The following is an 18,713-nucleotide window of genomic DNA, read 5'->3' as shown; positions in this document are numbered from 1 at the left end:
TGTTTTACGTGTGTGCATGCTCCCAGAGGGGAAACGGGCTGTGTGGGGTGTTATCTGCTTCTGCAGAGGGTGACAGCTAATCACCAACCCTGACAAACACTGGGGGAGAGGGGAGGGAAGAGAGAGGGCGAGATGACAAATGAAAGAGAGAGCGAGAGAGAGGGAGAGGAGATGGCGCTGAGCAGGGGGATTGGCATTTGAATTCCACTGAGTAACCACAGAGCGATTCGGATCCTGTCATCACATCCTCTGTATGAGTTTGGACCTGAGCTGGACAACCGTGCAGCCTCCCACCTAGCCCACTGATAACTAATAAACCCCCATCAGTAAAGGTACACATCGAGATAAGAGGCCGCTGAGAAAACATTGCGACAATTCTCGATGAGTTGAATAAATCTGTGTTTGCCAAGAATGTCAGCAGCAGCTTTGATCTCGTATACCTGCTGCTTGCAAATTCCCAGCCTCGTGGAGAATCTGCAGAAAAGGTTCACGAGCTGTCTTTATTGCAAAGCAAGGCATCTTTTCAAGTGGTACCTTGTCTGCTGTAAAGACATTGCCACGCACTTACGGTATATGCTAACTCCGCCATTAATCGTATCCATCGTCATACGTTAAATGCACGTGTAGATAGGGGGCGTTTTTTGCCTTGCAGATGGGCTGATGCGCGCTGAGTTAGTGCGAGCTGCTGGTGTCGCCTGTTGACACAGAGATCAGAGGGCTGTGAGAGATGGAGAGATGCTGTCATGAGATGGCGGCAGGCAGGCTGCACTGGGAGAGGGGAAGAGAGACGAGACGAGGCGAGGCTGCTCTGGTTTTTCAAGGAAAATTTTAAAGAGGGATGGGGGGGTGTTTTTTCTGTCTGTTATCATTGTAGGTACACATACCCATTAAATACTTAGTAAATGCTAGAAGGTTACAAATCGTAGCAAAATATCACATCACCAAATTTTCCAGTACGATTTGAATAGTCTTTGAATGTTTTCTTCTGGTGCAAATATCGACGTTAATGATGGCTCCGTTTGATTATGAAAGAAAAAGCAGGGCTGCCTGGTGGTCCGGTGGCTTCTGGACTTCCTGCCAAAGCCAGCGTGGGCGGCATTATTCGGACCAACTGGCGGCTGTCCGGGTAGCCGTGATGGGTGTCATGCTGGGGGCCTCCATACGGGTAGACCCTCATCTGCTCACAGTGTCACACCTCTCGCTGCTTTGCTCTCTCTATCTGACCCTGTCACCGAGGCACAGAGTGACAGATCCAGGCGGAGAGAAACCACGCAAGAGACAAGGGAGTGGGTGGCACATCCTTTTAGATACAGGCATAGCTGAAATCGTTGCTAAATAAAATCAAAGATAGCTGTCAGATGCTTTTACCGAGCACACTGGTTGAGAGCACGCAAATGGCACTATCAGTGAAGAAGTCAAAGGTCCACAGCTACTCGAGAATTGAGGTTGTCATTCACGTCTTTAAGAATACAGTGTAAGTGCTGTCTGTTTAACAGGCACAGCTCACTACCAGCTCTCATGCAGTACAGACCAGACATATAGCTGCATGTTGAGATTAATATCGTTTTTCCATGTTACCGCTTGTTGAGGTATATGGGAAGCAGCGTGAGGAGTTGGAGGGTTAATGTATCTTATCCACAGACCTACGGTGGTCTGGTGGTGGGTGACCGCCACACATCTGGGTTTGAGGGCGTGCACATCTGCATCTGTGTACTTGTGCCGCATCGGCCGCTAATGACAGCTGGCATTTGGCCACTATCAGTGGATCGTTAATTAGTATTGAGAGGTTTGGGGGAGAAACACAGATTCCCCTCTATCTCTAAAACAGATGTGTTCTTGATCCGCTAACCTATCTAGGCTGAGCGCATGCACACAAATACACTCTCATGGACGCGTATCCGGTCCGTCCATAGCTTCCCTGACATATGGAGATAGTCTGTAAACAAGTGGCTCTCGGAGTAATATTGACAGCAATATCTATCACAACTTGGAATCAACAAACAACAAAACAACTCAGTTTAGAAAAATAAAAAGCACAAGTGAAAATAACAACAACAAGGTAAACAGCAGGGGCGTATGACGCACTCGGCTCACAGTTCAGTTTAGGATACAGGGATTAATGTTTGATGCATTCTGAATATTCTTCAGGATTAACTGAAAGCAAACAATGGCTTTTCCACCTCTTTCTCAAACAGAAATACAAACCTGCATTCTCCTAATGATGATTAATAATTTTCATTAGCGAATAATGTGCCAATTACTTTCTTAATTAGCAAATTTATCACTTGCTCTACAAGAATATAAACAACAACACTTAAATTTACAGTTCAGAGCCCCCAAGGTTATGCTGTGACATTTGAAGGGAAAGCAGAGAAATGTTCACACTTTTGAAAAAAGCGGTCATTGCTGCTGCTCACTTATCGCGATACTTGATTACCTTGTTGCAGATTTATTTTTATGCCTCAGTTTTAAAGGCTTCTTGTGGATTTTAAGTCAAACAAATACAATAGTACTATGTTCAATAAAGAAAAAGAACAAATGCCTGCACGCGAGGATTCCCCCAACACCTGACATCAAAGAGGAAAGAATAGCAACTCGAGTGTTTCTCCAGCGGACGAAGAGCAGGAATCAAATGATTTTCTGTTTATTTTCTAAAGCCAACCTTTAACAAATCTCTACAAACTCCCAGACACTGGAGTAAAACATTATTATAGCTCCCACTAATGTCAGAGCCTTTGTCTATTCATTTAATTGTAGCATACTTATCCTGATGGAATTGCTCTGTGACCTTTAGTATTTTTATTTCTTCAGCCCTTATATTTGCTAAGTGATGGTATTCTGCCTGATTAGCGCACCCTCGTCCCCCCAGACACACACACTCACTTACACACACAGTTTCAAAACACAATGTATTCACTCCCAGAACCCCACTCCCATTGTTCTGCTTTATAACACTGGGAAAGGAGCATCAGTCAAGTATATTAGCTGGATCCTATTACTGTCACCAGATTGCCTCTCTGAGCCATCTTAAAGAGCCCCCAGACAAAACTTCCTGTCATGTTAATCCAAGCTTTAATAAATAGAGGGATGTGTAACCATATTCAAATAGGGGCTTCCGTATTTATGCTGACAAAGAGAGACGGGCTATCATGAAATGACAGATGAAAGTGTTTTGCATGAAAAGGAGGAGGGGAAAAAAAGTTTTTATCGACGCTCATTCTCCCCCATTCTGGGGAGGAATGTCAAATTATTGAAATGGTCTTATAAAAAAGAAAAAAAAAGCGTAACCCTAATCTAAGTAAAACACTGCAGGTATTAGGGGTGGTGGCCATTGTGAGTGAAATTAATGCTATTCACTTGAGCCTAGCAGTTCATTTTATCCCTCTTGTTCACCTATTAATATCAAAGTACATAATACACACCTTGTCTCCTAAAAGAGATTTATGGATCGGACTCATGAACAGTCATTGAGCACTTTCACTAATTCATGGACACAAAATAGTCCATTGTTGAGATTTTATTTTCCGGCTGGTTATTAACACAATTAGTAAATGGCTTATTATGTGAGGCACTTCTGGCTGTGTCTTTTAGTTAAGCTGAAGCAGTCACAGGGCTACAGTGGAAGCCTTTTGCTTTCCTGAGTATACTCAAACACAACAAAGTGAACTAAAAGCGACCTCTCCCATTCAAGGCCACCTCTTAGATTCACATGTGAAGAAGAGCAGACACTATCACAGAGAAGGACAAGCACTCATTCAGACTAGGTTAATTTCTATCTAGTCATTTCTCCACTGGAGAAAAGAGCTCAGTTAAGCCGGCATTTCACAACTCCATATCAGTGGTGAAGAGATACCTTATTTCAATAATATGCCTATCAAAACTGTACGTAAGACCCTATCTTGCAAGTAACTTATTAGTGTAATAGTGTGTATTAAAAAAAATAGCAGGCCTCGTAACTAGGCCTGATATTCTTGTATAATCAAGCCCCATTTTATCTTAAAGACCTAATAGTACCATATTACCGCAATAGAGCACTTGACTCTCAGACTACTGGCTTACTAATGGTTCCTCTGGTATTTAAAAGTAGAATGGAAGGCAGATCCTTCAGCTTTCAGGCCCCTTTTCTGTGAAACCAACTCCCAGTTTGGATTCGGGAGACTGAAAACCTCTCTTTTACTTTTAAGATTAGACCTTAAAAAACCTTCCTTTTTGACTAAGTATATAGTTAAGGCTGAATCAGGTGATCCGGTACCTTCGCTTATGTAACACACGATACTTTACCACTACTGAATGTAGAGAAAGTTAGGATCTTAGGCTTATGGCCTCTAGGAATCGACTAAGGAGCGAATGACACACAGCTAAAAGAACAGTCAACATTTATTCAAAACAAAACCAAAAACAGTCATTCAACAGTTCACAACTGTTCCAATTGTCCATATTTGTCAGTCTGTGTATTCAGTTTTAGAGTTCAGAGTTCAGTGTTCAGAGTTCTTTTCAGTCTTTTCAGTTCAGGTGTGTGAGTGTGTGTGTATAGTGTTAATGTTAGTAGTACTACCCGGGTAGTGTATTGTTCTGAGATCTCATAAGCTTATCTGTCAAGAAGTAACGCAGTTGTCACTTCTAAGTAGGCTGGAAATCTTTCCTGCATCGCAGCTGGGGATCCGGAATCCTGGCTCGCAACTTTAGACTCCAACAAAAAAACCAACCTGCACAGGGCAGTGAACATATTTTACATGAATATCATATAACAACTTAATCAACACTAGTGACCAAATGTCTCTCACTCTTTGTATATAACGACTTAATGCAATCAATAATAAAATTAATCAAAGAACCTTAAAACAATTTCCACATCATACAAATTTAACTCAAATCTCATATTTTGTGAACAGCAGTCACATCAATCCAATGAATTGAGAGAATGTACATTACTGATGCACGAGGAAAGTGCAAAACGTGGTCGCAGTACTATTTAGCCAAAGACTGCTCATATTTATCATCTCATTACAATAAATAAAACTTACCTACTAGCTTCCAAAGAAATATTTCCGATTGGCTTAAAACATTCACAAGTGAAGAAATAAAAAGATAATACAGCACTTAAAAGGAACACATGAAATTTACATTATACTGAGCTAACGATTAGCTTGCTATGCTAGCGCAGTTAGTCAACTCACCGGAAATGAACAAAAAACACAAAAACAGAGGTACATCAGCATCAACAAAAAGTGTCCGCGTTTCCCAACAAGCGGAAAAGTAAAATCCAATTTGTGTCTTCACACACAATCCTTGTTCAAGAAAAAGGTTAAGGAAAAACTCTGTGAGTAGCTCCGACCAGCATACGTAGCCTTAGCGCTATTCTCCTTCTCTATAGTTCTCAACTCAAGTTCACAAGCACTAAACAATCTCATAGTGCCACCTACTGACATTCTTGGGGAACAGCAGTTCATTTTCATGAGGCAGATTTTAGGTGGGTTACACTTAGTTATGCTGCAATCCATAGCTTTCACATGACATCAGAGCTACTGGGACATCCCGACCTTGAGGGCAAAAGCAGCACTGCAGTTCTTTGGCCTATAGCCATCCTTTGAACATCTTTGAGTTTAACTTAAATGCCAGATAGTTGCTGTGCTCAGATACACCAATCAGCATCAGAATGTTGTAGGGTAGGGCACCAACATGTGAACAAACCTCTCCTGAGTCTGCATTACACGCCAAATCGCACCAACCGCTGTTTCTCCACAACAACCCAGGCTGTCAGTGGTGGCTCATTTAAGCGGTAGGAATGGTTGACCTGACAGGCGAATATATGTGGTCATCTTTACAAATGAATAGTACTGGAGCTTTTCTGGCCCTACACTGTAAAAGTCCAAGTAAACAAAACGTAAGATTTATCTGTGGTAGTTTTAAGCTAGCTGTTTTGTTGTTGTGACTTGGCTCTGTATAAATAAAACTGAACTGAAACTAAATTTAATTGACTCTGAGTTAAAGTCTAACAGGCCTATACTCAATATTAGTAAATGTTGTTAAGTATGCTGCAGTTACATTTAGAATAAAGCTTTAAGAAACAGAGGTTTTGCTGCCTCACTGCAGTTTAGCCCAGTTATGAAATATTGATACCAGTTTTATTCGTATTCCTTCTAGTTTGCACTATGCAGACAATTAGATAAAGATCTTATCAGCAAGCAAGGTGAAAAGTTTCTCAGACAGTTTTTCTGTCAGTCACTGAGGCATGTCACTGGCATATTACCTGCATGCTAATTCTGACTAGTGCTAAAAGTTGGAATGGTTCGAAATACTCTTTTAGCAACACAGTGAGCCTGATTTAAGCAACTGGATCTGCGTAGGTGGCATTTATAATAGAGTTTTAAAACAGGCTCTTTATGTTTGAAAATGAATGGGAATGGGGCTTCTAAGAAAGGTGCTGAAAAAAGGTTTAATCATTGGTAGCTGCTTTTATGTTGGCATAAACTGTCTGCACACCTTTACTGCTTCTGCAATGAAAACCGAGAGAGCAACAGCAAAAACTTTAAGAGGGACAGTAAAAGGGACGTTGGCTGAATATTTGAATTCCAAAATATAGTAAATAATGAAATGAAATATCAGCAACAAGACGGCAAATGGAATATGGGAAAAGTTTTTGAAGTGAATGAACTTATTATGTATTCAAATGCATTTAATAGAAGTTGTGTACCCTAATGCCACTTCAATCCTTTTCATCTTCTGCAATCTCCTCATATTAAGTCCAGTTAAACAAACCTCTCCCCGGCCATGTCTTTAACCTTTTTGCAATGTGTTTTCACTCATCCTCCCTAAACTATACTGCATCCTCTGACCTTTCCACACCCTCTGGTCAAAGGTGCTCCGAGCTATATATTTACAAGAAGGAGGGGGGAAAAGGGGGGTGCAGAATGTCAAACTTGTTTTGTGTGTTTGTTTGTGCCTTTGTCCATGTGTGTGTCTGCTAAAAGAGGAATCTGATTGGCTTTCTAGGAGGAAGGACATCATTTTAAATAAGTCCTCAATGTTAAACTGTTTGCTGTAGGGCTTAGGGATTGCTCACCTCTCCAAATACTATTTTAGCTTGAAAGCATAATATTTCCCAGCCTGAGCTTTCACATGGGAGAAAGAGGGAGGGCCCTGGTGCAGCAGTTTCATGGAGGTGGCTTGCAGGCATACTCCATTCTGACAGAATGAGGAGGCACTCTGCAAGAGTGTGGCGGAGAGGAAAGGGGCCCTATTAATAAAATGACTCCATAATGGGTAGTTCCCTGCAGCTTGGCAAAGGAAGACAGGCGGATTGATGGACGAGACCAAGTCCTACTTCCTCAAGCATACTGAGCTCAAGTGTGTGGACATGCCTCTGTGAGGCCAAACAGAGGGCCAGACCGAGCAATATACCGAACTTTAGTTGACACAGGAAGGAAGAACCTGAGGTTTCCTTCTGTGTAATGGGGTCACAGTGGCTGTTTTAAATGAGAAACACACAGCTTTTAAGACCAGTCTGAAAGCTGACTTTTATCCTTCATGAAATGTTGAGGCTATTTTCCATATAATACAATCTGCTCAGTATCACAGATGGTTGGTTTGGAGGGTGGACGTCGAAAGAATGTTCCTTAATTGTAGGTAAACAAGACTCCCTGGGTGACAGTGTTATGTTTCTGTAGTGCATAATTGGGATTACTTAAGAATAAAACATTGTTTTGTATAGAAATTTGGTTCAATTACAAGAACAGGGTGTCAGAGTATGACTCATTGTTACCTCCATCGTTTTTTTCTGTGGGAGCCTAGATGTGTGGAGTTGTGCTAATAAAATATTTTTGTGGCACAACAGTGCTACAGTCTGCTCTAACAATACAGCAGCCTCCTGAAGGCATCACTCCATCATCCTTTTATTACATTTCTTTGTAACAGTACATTGATTAGAGTGGCCTCAGCATGACTGTCTTTTTAATTGTGTATTTGCTGATCTGAAAGCTGCTCAGAGCTCCGTGGTAGGATCTGTTCTAACCATTTCAACAATGCTCTAAGGCATTCTCGACACACAAAGCAAAGTTCATTGTTCGAATATACATCAGTTTGTATCACCATAGCGACCTCCTTGGATGCTGAGCAGGGGACCTCATAAATATGTAATCCTGACAGATTTGAGGAATTGTCCTCCTCAACTGTTTCTCTCAAGCCATTTTGTTAATGTCAACAAGAGGGAAAGTTAGTGGAATAAGCAGTGACAATGCGCCAGTGGTGTATATCATTAATAATTACATACACAAGAATTTCTGTGGAATAAATGCTGAAAAACACAAATCTGTCTGTTGCTTCTGTTTTTCAGCAGTGGATATAAAAATAATAGATGAAGCGTGTATACTGCCAGCTAGTTTCCTTTGTGGAGCTCTGTGGTTGCGTCACACTGTGTATTATACAGAATATAGTGTAACAGGTAAGACTTTGTATTTGCATCTGATTAATATGTTACACTTCTAGGGCAGCCTTGCAGCACCTTGTGTTTTCTGTCCAGTAACAAAGTATTTGTCCCTTTAAATCTGTGCAAATTGGCATTTCTTAAATTTTTATTTATTTATTTTCAAAAGAGTTAAGGAATAAAGTTTTGCTGGGGGAAACTATGAAACAGACATATTTACTTAAAAGAAAAAAGAGAGAGAAATGTGGTAGACAGAGCAGACAGCAGATAAGCTTCTCTTCACCCCGACATCGCTGTGCTTTTTCTATCTGTATGTGTGTGATGTGTGTGTTAAGTTTGCACTCTAGCCGTGCATTTTTATCACTTCTGCGGAGGGTTGCCACTCATCCATTATAATAAGGAATATTCCTTTTGGGAAAGAAAAAGGTTGCGTTCCAGATTAAACATAGCTGGCCTGGCCCCTGGCTCGCTGGACGCTGAAAGAATAGCTCGTCCATCTCGGCTCACGCTTAAGAACGCTGTCCCTTTTGCCACCTTGTGTAATTGCAAGAGCTTATGGGGAGCTAAAATTTTGCCCTCTGCTCCTCGTTAAACTACCACTTGTAAAAGCGCTCAAGCGTGGATGCAGCACACTGCAGCTCAACGTTCCCAGACAATGATATAGATTTCCTCTACAAAAGAACAATTGAAAGGGTTGTCACAAATTTGTCTATTGTCACTGGTCGCTATCATTTCTCTGTTAATTGCCATCATTGTAATAGAATATTAGATGCACTACTGCGAGGGGAGTGTTGATGAAGGGGCAGCGCGAGCTGAGTTTTTCTCCTCGACCATGACCTTATCTGTCACAGCGGTAATGATAATAATGATGTGATACATCACTGATCGATGGAGGGATTTCTTTTTTGCCCCCTTTACCCACCCGGCTGCAAGGCTGTGCTGCAGGTTCGGCTACAAGCAGCTGTCCCTTGAAATAGGAGGGAGTCGGCCCTTTAGTCAGAAACACTTGAGAAAAATGGATGCTTGCCAGCAAGACAGCTTAAACCAGGGTTCTACTTATGAAAAGCGCTTTTACTGTAGGGTATATTGAGGGCCAAACCTGTTCACATGATCTGTATTTATTGCTTTGAGTTGTGCCAATAGAAAATTGGCACTGTGATATTTTTTTTGTAATCGAGGCATTTGTAGCAGGATTTTTTTCATGCTGAATTGGCCACAAATGATTTTGAGCATCACCTGGTAAACTGATGCAAATAGCCCAGTCGGTGCTTTGGTGTTGGCAGCGTGAGCACAAATCCCAGTAATCCTTGACACCAAAACTGACACCAAAATTGCCTAATAACTACACACAGCTCAATTCTTTCCACTCAGATAAAAATGAAGTTCACAGCAAGTGTAATAAAAGCAAGAAAAGAAACCACTGTGTATCCCAGTGCAGCCAGCACAAAGCCGCACCAGGTGCCAGTACAAAGACAGACACAACAAAAGGATAGGCACAGCCTACTCTCAGGTCACTATCTGTGGCTCAGGCCTTCGTTCCTTTGGCATCAGATATGATCTATATCAGTGTCACCCCCAAATTGCAGGAAAGCTCCTCTAGCCTTCAGCCATGAGCTGAATGTAAATGTGCATTTGACACCTATCTAAATAGCTGTCATAATTCATTTCCAGAGCTCTTAAATCTCCCCCTGTCACCTGGCACCTCTGCTGTTTTCCTGTCCAAAAACAGAGCACATTAGCCTTTATTGATGTGTTTGTCCTTTGATACATAATTCATCATTCAACCACATTTTTCTTTTTTTTCTAGAATTAGCATGTATTTTTCTGTGCTTGTTCAAACATATGGATTGACACAGACAAAGAGGTTGTACTTGGTGTGAGTTTGAACCTTGTGCTATATGTCAGAAAAGGTCTCTTTTTCACGGCTTATTGAAGCAGAGTGATATAGAGCTTTACCGTCATGTTACTCCAAAGATGACTTACCTTCAGTGGTCACGACAATAGAGAAAAAAAATAGTTTCACAGACAGAACTTGGAGCAAAAAAGTCTTTTAACTTCAACCAAAAGGCATGCTGTAGATAAAACCTTCAGAGGTGCATTAAATACTGCGTAAACACTACAAAGCACACAACCTGTAAAGGACACCAAATATTTCCTCTGGTTCTCCAGAACTCAGAGGAGGATGCTAGTCTTCTAGCATTTGCATTGATTAGTTGTTTGACAACACAGTGAATGCGTAAAAGCTCCCAGTGCACCAATTAATGTGCGATCTGTTGGTCAATGCCTTTAAAGCCCAGGCAGAAGTTCTTTCACATGACTTATGAACAATTTGTAATAGCAACAGTGTAAGAGCTTGCACAATGGGATTCAGAAAGAGGAAAGGGCTCTAGTATGAAATCACTACCTTCTTTCTGTGTATTGCTAGTAAGCCAACACTTGACATACACTTCTGCTGGCCCTTTGTTAGAGGTTATTTGGTTCAGATGTGTTTGCTGCAGGTTCAGTTAAAGAGCTGCCCGGCCTCTCGCCCGCTGACTGCCTTCCAGCAGCCTCTTCTTAAGTGGTCATGGACTGTTCCAGTGCATATACCACAGTGAAATAGACTTTTGCTCTTTTCTTCATTGTCACAAAAGGCCAGGCACTTCGCTGGAGTTCCCATTCCCTTTTTACATAGTGATAAGACAGCCATTATCCTTTGAACCTTTCTTTTCACTGTGCCAGGAGAAAAGGAAGAGTGAAAGAGAAGGAGGAGGAGGACAGAGAAAGATTTCTTCCCTGAGGTGAGCCTGGCCTCACCTCTGTGTGGCGGGCTTTTTTTTGTGAGCAGTGAAGAGGTCCTTAACCTTCTATCAGATGGAGGCACACAGTTGTGTTCTGCTTGAATAACTACATTGAAAAGCCCTGAAGCACGGGAGATGGTTCTATAGACTCTGCAAGTGGCATAGAGAGAGAGAGAGAGAGAGAGGGGAGGGTGTATAGTATGACCTGCTGGAGTGTGACCCTCACATGATGTGCACATTCTTTGTTAAAGTGCCCATCAGTGCTTCACTGTGAATCTGTGTTCTTTGTTGGATGGGTCTCGCTGACAGGATGGTCCTTCTCTAATAATGTCACAACAACACAGTTCACACATTTATGTAATACACTTCCTTTAATAGACCTCACTTCATTTTACAAAGTAGCAGTCTTTCTGCTCTCAGGTTGTAAATGGCTTTATGGTGGCAATACTATCAATATTAGAGTGCAGATATCTGAATGTCAAACTGCATGAAGGGCTCGTGGTGGCTGATGGCTGATGAAACTGCGGGCCACTTGTTTATACAGCACCACATGACAACACAACCCACCGCAGTGCTCAAGACAGCAAGAGGAAAGACGTATGTTATTCACCTTATTGTAGCCGAGATTGTTAGAGTTAACTAAAATGACACAAAAAACCAAAAACTATGTGTGGAAAAAATAGTTAATGGGGGAAGAAAAAAACTGAACTTAAAAACATGAGAGCTAACTGAAATTCCACTGTCTACCGATAAAAAGATAACTCAAATTAAAAAGTGCAAGATGTCTCTTTAAGTTTTAATGTTGGTCTATTTATTGAGATGTCTACATGACTATGCTTAGGCTGTCTTCAAAAAGCACTGTATTTGCATTTTTATTTCTGGATGTTTGACATAAACTCTCCAAATTATACAGTCAGCGTAATAAAAACTAAAATGAAACATTTTGTAACAATAAAAACTAAACGGAAACAACTAAAACTACTTTGGAATTTGAAATGACACTGAAAACAAAAACGTATTAAATGAAAACTAATTAAATAATGCAAAACTGTAATAACTCATCCAGACTTACAGGTGAGTTTTGTTTTCTTTTTTTCTTTGTCTTTTCCTTCCTCCTTCTTCTTCTTCTGCTTTTTTTTTTTTTTTTTTTTTTTTTTTTACTATTTCCCAAGTTCTTAAACAGAGCAAAGAACTTTTAACACAGCTTCTCCAAACATCCCAGTTTGATCTTGGACACAGAAAATCAATTATTCCATAAGCACCAAAATGACCAACATCAGCATTATTAGCTCTCTGATGCTAACAGTCAGTTGTGTATCCTTTGCTGGATAACAGCCTGTAGGCATTTGTTGTGGTTTACAACAAGTCTCGCACACATCTCCCAGCCCATTCTTCTTCTGATGAGTCTCTCAATCTCTCCCAGATTTGATGGTCCTCTGGTATGGATCTTGGTCTTCAGTCAGCCCATTGATTTTCAGTGGGATTCAAGTCAGGGCTTTGCACAGGCCAGTCTGTAACATTCACTTTGGTCTTCTGGAAGTATTTCTTCACTAAAAGTGGCATATGTTTTGGGTCATTGTTGCGTTGGAAGACAAAGTGACGACCAAGACTCAGTTTTGCTGCTGACTGCTTGAGATTTTCTTTTGAAATCTTCTTTCTTCGTGGTTCCTTCGTGCTTGACGAGCTCCAGACGCACTGAAGCATCCACACAACATAATACTCCCACCCTGTGTTTTACTGGGTCTCTCTGGCCAAACAGCTCTACCCATATGGAAAAGAAATAGTAAAACCATATATGATTTACTCATGAAAGTGGCCACTTTCATGAGTAAATCATATATAAATCATATAAGGCTTACATGATTTACTCATGAAAGTGGCCACTTTCTCATTACTTTCGTATATTTTTTTAGTAAGTATCCAAAACATACAAGTTTCATTATATAATTTTTCAAGGGATCTTATATGTGTTTTCACTCTTGTATGCTTTTCATACAAGTTTCATACAAGACAGATACAAACTTTATAAGATTTATATATATCTTTTCCATATGGGTAGTTTCATCTTATCTTACTGGAGGATGTGCTTCCAGTATGTATAATCCTTCTCCAGGTTGTCCTTAGCATACTTCAGTATGGCTTGAAGGCGTCTCTTCTGCAGAAGCTGAGTTTTTCTTACTCTCTAACCTCACAGCCCATCCCTGTGCAGGGTTCTAGTGATTGTCTTCTTGAGACTACTGTTCCTGACTTGGCTAAGTCATTTACTAGTGTCTTGTTCTGGGGTGTTTAGACACATCTCTCAGTAGTTTTCTTTCCAAACTTTTTGAAATCTTTCACTTGCTAATCTCTGCCAGGCTTGTTCTGTACTGTGTGGCTCTCTTTGAATTTCTTGATGATACTTCTCGCTCCAGTTCTTGACAGTTAGAAACGCTGTGATAATTTTGTATGTCCATCTCCTGGTTTGTGACCATCAACAATTAATTTTCTCAAGTCTAAACTAATTTATTTCATTTTTGGCATTATGCTTTCTCAAGTGACAGCTCAAATCAAATACAGAACAAAGGTTTTTGTTCTGTGTATAAATTGGAAGAGAAGCCTCAGTTTTAACTTGATTTTACAAGCTTTGACCATTACACAGCTAAAGCAAATCATTATAGACCAGTGGTTTGTTTCTATGGCTCAAAAAAGGTCAGTTTTTCAGGGGGCTAATAATATTGACCCTGGTAATTTTTCTTTTCTGAAATAATTCTGTTGTTGTTTGCAAATAGAAAAAAATCATGCTCTCTAAAGACAATATTTTTAGAAATGCTATGAGGAAAATTTGTTTCTCTGTTAAAAAAGCAGCTGGGAAAACTTTGATTAAAAATTTAAATTTCAAAGGGACTAATAATTTGTCTTCATCTGTAAACCAAGTTATTTGTTTGCCATGACTGTTGTTGGTGCTCTTTCTGTTCTCCTCTACTCTGTCTTTTCTTACACCACATGGACAAAGTATGGAGTGACTTTGTCTATGTGTTTTTAGTGTTTTCTGTCTCATTGTCACAGGTATATAATATCATGCACCTAGCCATGTCTTTACAAACATTTGTGAAAGAATGGGTTATTCTAAAAAGCTTGCTGAATTAAAGCGTGATACTACCAAGATTCCATGATCAACAGCTGAATAAAAATTACAGATCTGAGGCACATACTGTATATATTTCGCCCATGCACTGCTGGCTCAATAACTGCAGAGTTCCACACCACAGCTGCCATTAACATCAGCACAAATACGTGGCATAGGTTTCCATTGCTGAGCGGCTTCTATAGGTATAATCTGTAAGTGCCCTAGTAGTTTTTCCTATGTAGTGTAACCCTTTTCACCAACTGGTCAAGCCAGATGGATGAAACTCCCTTAAATTGAGTCCACCAGAGGTCTTTTCCTATTAGGAGAAAGTTCTTCCTCCCTACTGTCGCCAAGTTTTTGGTCATGTGGATGTAATGTCATTCACACTGTATGCATATGTTTGAACTCTCTGATATTGTAGGGTCTGTAGGGTCTTAATGTTAATTTATGTTGTGTTATTTTGCTTTAAAATACAATGCTATTCTATTTAATGTTTTGGGAAGTTCTATGTGCCATGTTTCTATGTGCCTGTATTTCTTTAAGTGTCAAATAAATATGCCATTTTTGTTTGCACTTCTACTGATGCATGGACTAGTGACTCTGTTGGCTCTTCCAGTATCACTGACATTAGATGACAGAAGTCAAATGCTATAAATTTCTGTCTCCCATGTAAATGATCACAGGCTGTCAGCCACGCTTGTCAAATTAAACGTTTACCATAGTTGGTAAACATGCCATTCCATCTTTGCTCTGCAATGCAGCTTTCACGCTGTCAAATGCTTAGGCATTAGAAACTCTTTCTGGTGCTACAAGCTGAATTCCAGCTACAGAAATGGACCAAATTGGAGTTTTCTCACCTCTTGTTTTCAGTACGGTGTAGACACTAAACAGTCTACAAGTTTCTTTGGGTTCTTTAAACCTAGCCAGTGGACTGCAGCCATTAGCACTTATGGGTTGCAGTTTCCCAGTTTCCTCTCACTTTAATGTGATTTTGATTAGATCGGCTGGAATGAGACAGACGTTAGGTTTGGTGACATTTTAAATGTCTGTTTAGAAAACTGTTGCTGCAGGTGATGTTGCCCGGCAGCTGTTTATTTGTACTCCCCCTGTAATATTTTCCCGCCACACAGTCATCAGATAGCACATTTTTCAGAGACACTGCAAACTTCATTATTATTATTTTTTACCCTTTTGTGTTGACAAAGAGAAATAGTCCAGGGAAAATAATAACTTTGTTAGTGATTGTATAAAAGTGCCAGCTCAAGTACCAGCAGCTCTGCTGAATTTATACCCACACTTGAGCATTTCCTGACAGTACTTAAGATAGACTGCCTGTCTAACTTTTGTCCTCTTTGTAAAGACTTGAGCAAGCGATTATTATTTTAGAAAGTGAGTGTGAAATGCCTGCCTGCCATTTTAAACAATATCACCCCTTGCACAAGTTCCACGTTTTAATTCAAGATTCTTCACTTGCCATGTCTCTCTCTTGCAATGACTCTGGCTTAACTTAACCACACGTAACATCCATTGTTTTGTTCTGTCACAGCTGTTGTTTATCACTAATTTGCAGAAGTGATGCAACTCTGTAGGATTTAATAAGCCCTACCTTTCCGCAACATTTACCTGCAGGCTCTGCCTGCCTTCCTTTTCAGGTAGTCTGGCAAACAGCAATTCAGGTGCTCAGGCACTGGGTGTGTGTATAAGTTACTTGAGGATTCACATCAGTATTGCTTGCTAAATTTGACAATTTGGAAATAATTTAGGGAGGAGCAAATCAAGTGCCTGTGAGCCATACAGTGAGTAACTTGGCCCTACAAGCTGTGCCAACGTCTTGTGTGCCAAATGTGTGGCAAGAGGGTGGCACGAACAGCGTGCCAGCGCTAGTCTGCCTGGCTGCCAGGCACTTCTCTTTATCCAATCAGACAGTTCGGTTTGAGTGAGACCCCCTATTCTTGTCTCTTCCCATCTCCTCCCGAAGCTTTGTAACCCTCCCGTGAAAAGCACAGATGCACACTTGCACACTATTAAGCCTCCTCAGTACAGTTACACTTACCTATAGACCATAACCAGGGAGTGAATGGTGCAGAGTGCTCCCTCTTTTTGTATCTGTCTGCTGCTGCTGCTGCTGCTCTCTACTCCTCCATCTTTTTTTTCTTTTCTTCTTTTTTTTCTTAGACAACATCACAGGCTAAATGAGCATGCCTCAGTCTGTTTTTTAAGCATTTCATCAGCATTATAGAAAGAAGAGTGTGTCTAGAGATCTGTTTTTCGGGGATGTGTGAAAAAAAATTCTGCCTGTCTGTGTGTGGCTTTATTGGACATGATGAAGGATGATATTATGGTGGATGCTGCTGCTGCTGCTGGGGCTGCTGGGGCTCTGAGATGAGGAAGGATCACATTTGTCTCACACCCGCTTAGTATAATGTGTCTATCTGTCCCTCTCCACAAGACTGGACATCAGTGTTCATCAAAATAAACATATTGTCAACACTGTTTTTCTTCTTCTTCTTTCTTTCTTTTTTCTTCTGGTAGTTTTTGTTAATTTTTCTCCCATTGCTGCTCTTCACATATTTGCCACATCTAATCCAGAAAACACGTAACGCCACTGTGATTGCATGGATTTCTTTATCGCTGAAATTCTAATCTATAGATGGACACGGAAGTGGTAACCCGACAACACAGCGTGAACTCTGATTTATTATGTGGGAGAGGGGTGCTGGGGAAGAAATCAGTGTAAAGGAGCGAAAATAAATATTCTAAGAGCAATTACTGCGAGTAGACGAGCTGCGATTCAATAGGGAGAAGGTGATGCGAGGTACTTGCCGAAAAGATTAAGCTAATGTCGGCACTCCTCTTATGTCTTCCAGGTTGATGATGCCATGCTTATGTTTGATAAGACTACTAACAGACATAGAGGTAAGTGCACAGCTTCTGTTCCCCCTTTCCTGATGTTTTTTTCCCCCTCTGTCTTTCCGAAAGGTGAGAAAATAGTCATTTTATGTCCTTTCCCCATGAGATAACACAGAACAGTTCCATTTCACATGATATTAGGTGTGCCATCTGTTCAACAATGGGAGCGTGTCAAAGTAATCAATAAGCTGGTACGGTGTTTAGAATGTTTGAGCGTTAGATGGAGAGTGTGTGTGTGTCTGCGATGATGCTGGTGTGAGTGTTTCAGAGAGGTGCTTAAAGGGTGTAAAGATTGCGAGATGGTGGGTGCTGTGCAGTCAGATAACAGCATCAGATAAGACCCAGGAGAAGCACTGACTTTATCGCTTTATCTCATCAGCTCCTTATCTGAGATGAGGGGGGACATTTCTCTCTCAAGCAGAAGGACTTTCCAAAGACAGGTTTCCTCCCTGCACCACAATGCGGCGTCGGCGTATTTAAGCCAAGTGACACTCTTTTAGGCCCCGACTTAACCACCGGCAGACACGTATATAGGCCTGTCACTTATCCTCAAAACTGTGCGATGGTTGGTATTGCTGCCTCACACAGGTACGCTAAAGGAACTTTTTAGGAGACAGACTGTCCCTGGCTGTTTATGCCTGTATGTATCATTGTGTGCGTGAGCAGTCGACAGGCGCTGACAGGTATTTCCACAAGAAAAAGGAGCAGACACTGCTGTGTTTGTCACGCCAGTCAGCTCACTTGTAGGCAGAGCTGGCATCACAACCCTCTCACTCAGCTGGGCTGAGCATATAGATGTAAATATTTGTTTGCAGCGAAGAAGTCGTCCCCTCAAAGTGAATAAATGTTTAAGTGCAGTGTTCTGGGATCGAAAGCAGTTATTGTTTTGCGAGTGAGCTCTGTCTTTGGTTTTTAAGCTATATCCGTGTGTGAGTGCTGTGGAGGCAAACTCTTTTGAGTCTGGTAAACAGTTTCTAAGTGTGAAACATGTGAACTATAGTGGAAGTGATCTATGGCTTTGAGGGGATTTTGATCTGTAGTGACAGAACCCAGTGTGAGGTCTGCTTTGAGACGAAGGCTTTTCTCACACTCTCTCTTATTTCTTGCTCTTCTCTCTCCTGTCTGCTGCACCGCCAGCCCTCTGTGAAAGGGGCTGGGCGCCATGCTTGGAGAGTGTGTTAGGCGTTTGCCTTTGGGCAGCAAAATGCCCTTCAAATGAAGACAGTGATGGAGAAACAGCCTCCTTGGCAATTTTTCTGATGACAGCGGGCATATTTATATTGAGTGTGACACGGAGACAGGCGTCAGGTGCAGTTCTTCCTGCGGTTGCTGTTTTGTCTAAGTAGCGTTTTGATTATTTGTTCCAGTGGGAATTTGACACGGTAGATATTTGCTTTTTTTCATCTTGAGGGAAAAAAAACAAAAAAAGCACAACAGGTCTTTCAGATGAATGGCGCAGAATATTACAAACCTCTAAGAAGTTATTCACCAGAGC

The 18,713-nt window shown here is 41.1% G+C and overlaps 1 protein-coding gene across 12 annotated transcripts in view; it reads left to right on the top strand.

Annotated features, from left to right (window-relative positions):
- The window catches only part of msi2b (musashi RNA-binding protein 2b), a 277,906-nt gene that overhangs the window by 142,041 nt on the left and 117,152 nt on the right, over window positions 1-18,713 (top strand). For all 12 annotated transcript variants that reach the window (XM_023152789.3, XM_004557380.3, XM_004557383.3 and 9 more), the window contains exon 7: window positions 17,176-17,224. In XM_023152789.3, coding sequence (XP_023008557.1) covers window positions 17,176-17,224 — 49 coding nt within the window. The remainder of the gene's footprint in view (window positions 1-17,175; window positions 17,225-18,713) is intronic.

This window comes from Maylandia zebra, linkage group LG10, assembly GCF_041146795.1.
Source record: "Maylandia zebra isolate NMK-2024a linkage group LG10, Mzebra_GT3a, whole genome shotgun sequence".
NCBI classification, from domain to species: Eukaryota; Metazoa; Chordata; class Actinopteri; order Cichliformes; family Cichlidae; genus Maylandia; species Maylandia zebra.
The sequence above is the reverse complement of the archived record's forward strand: the minus strand, read 5'-3'. Positions and strand labels throughout refer to the sequence as shown.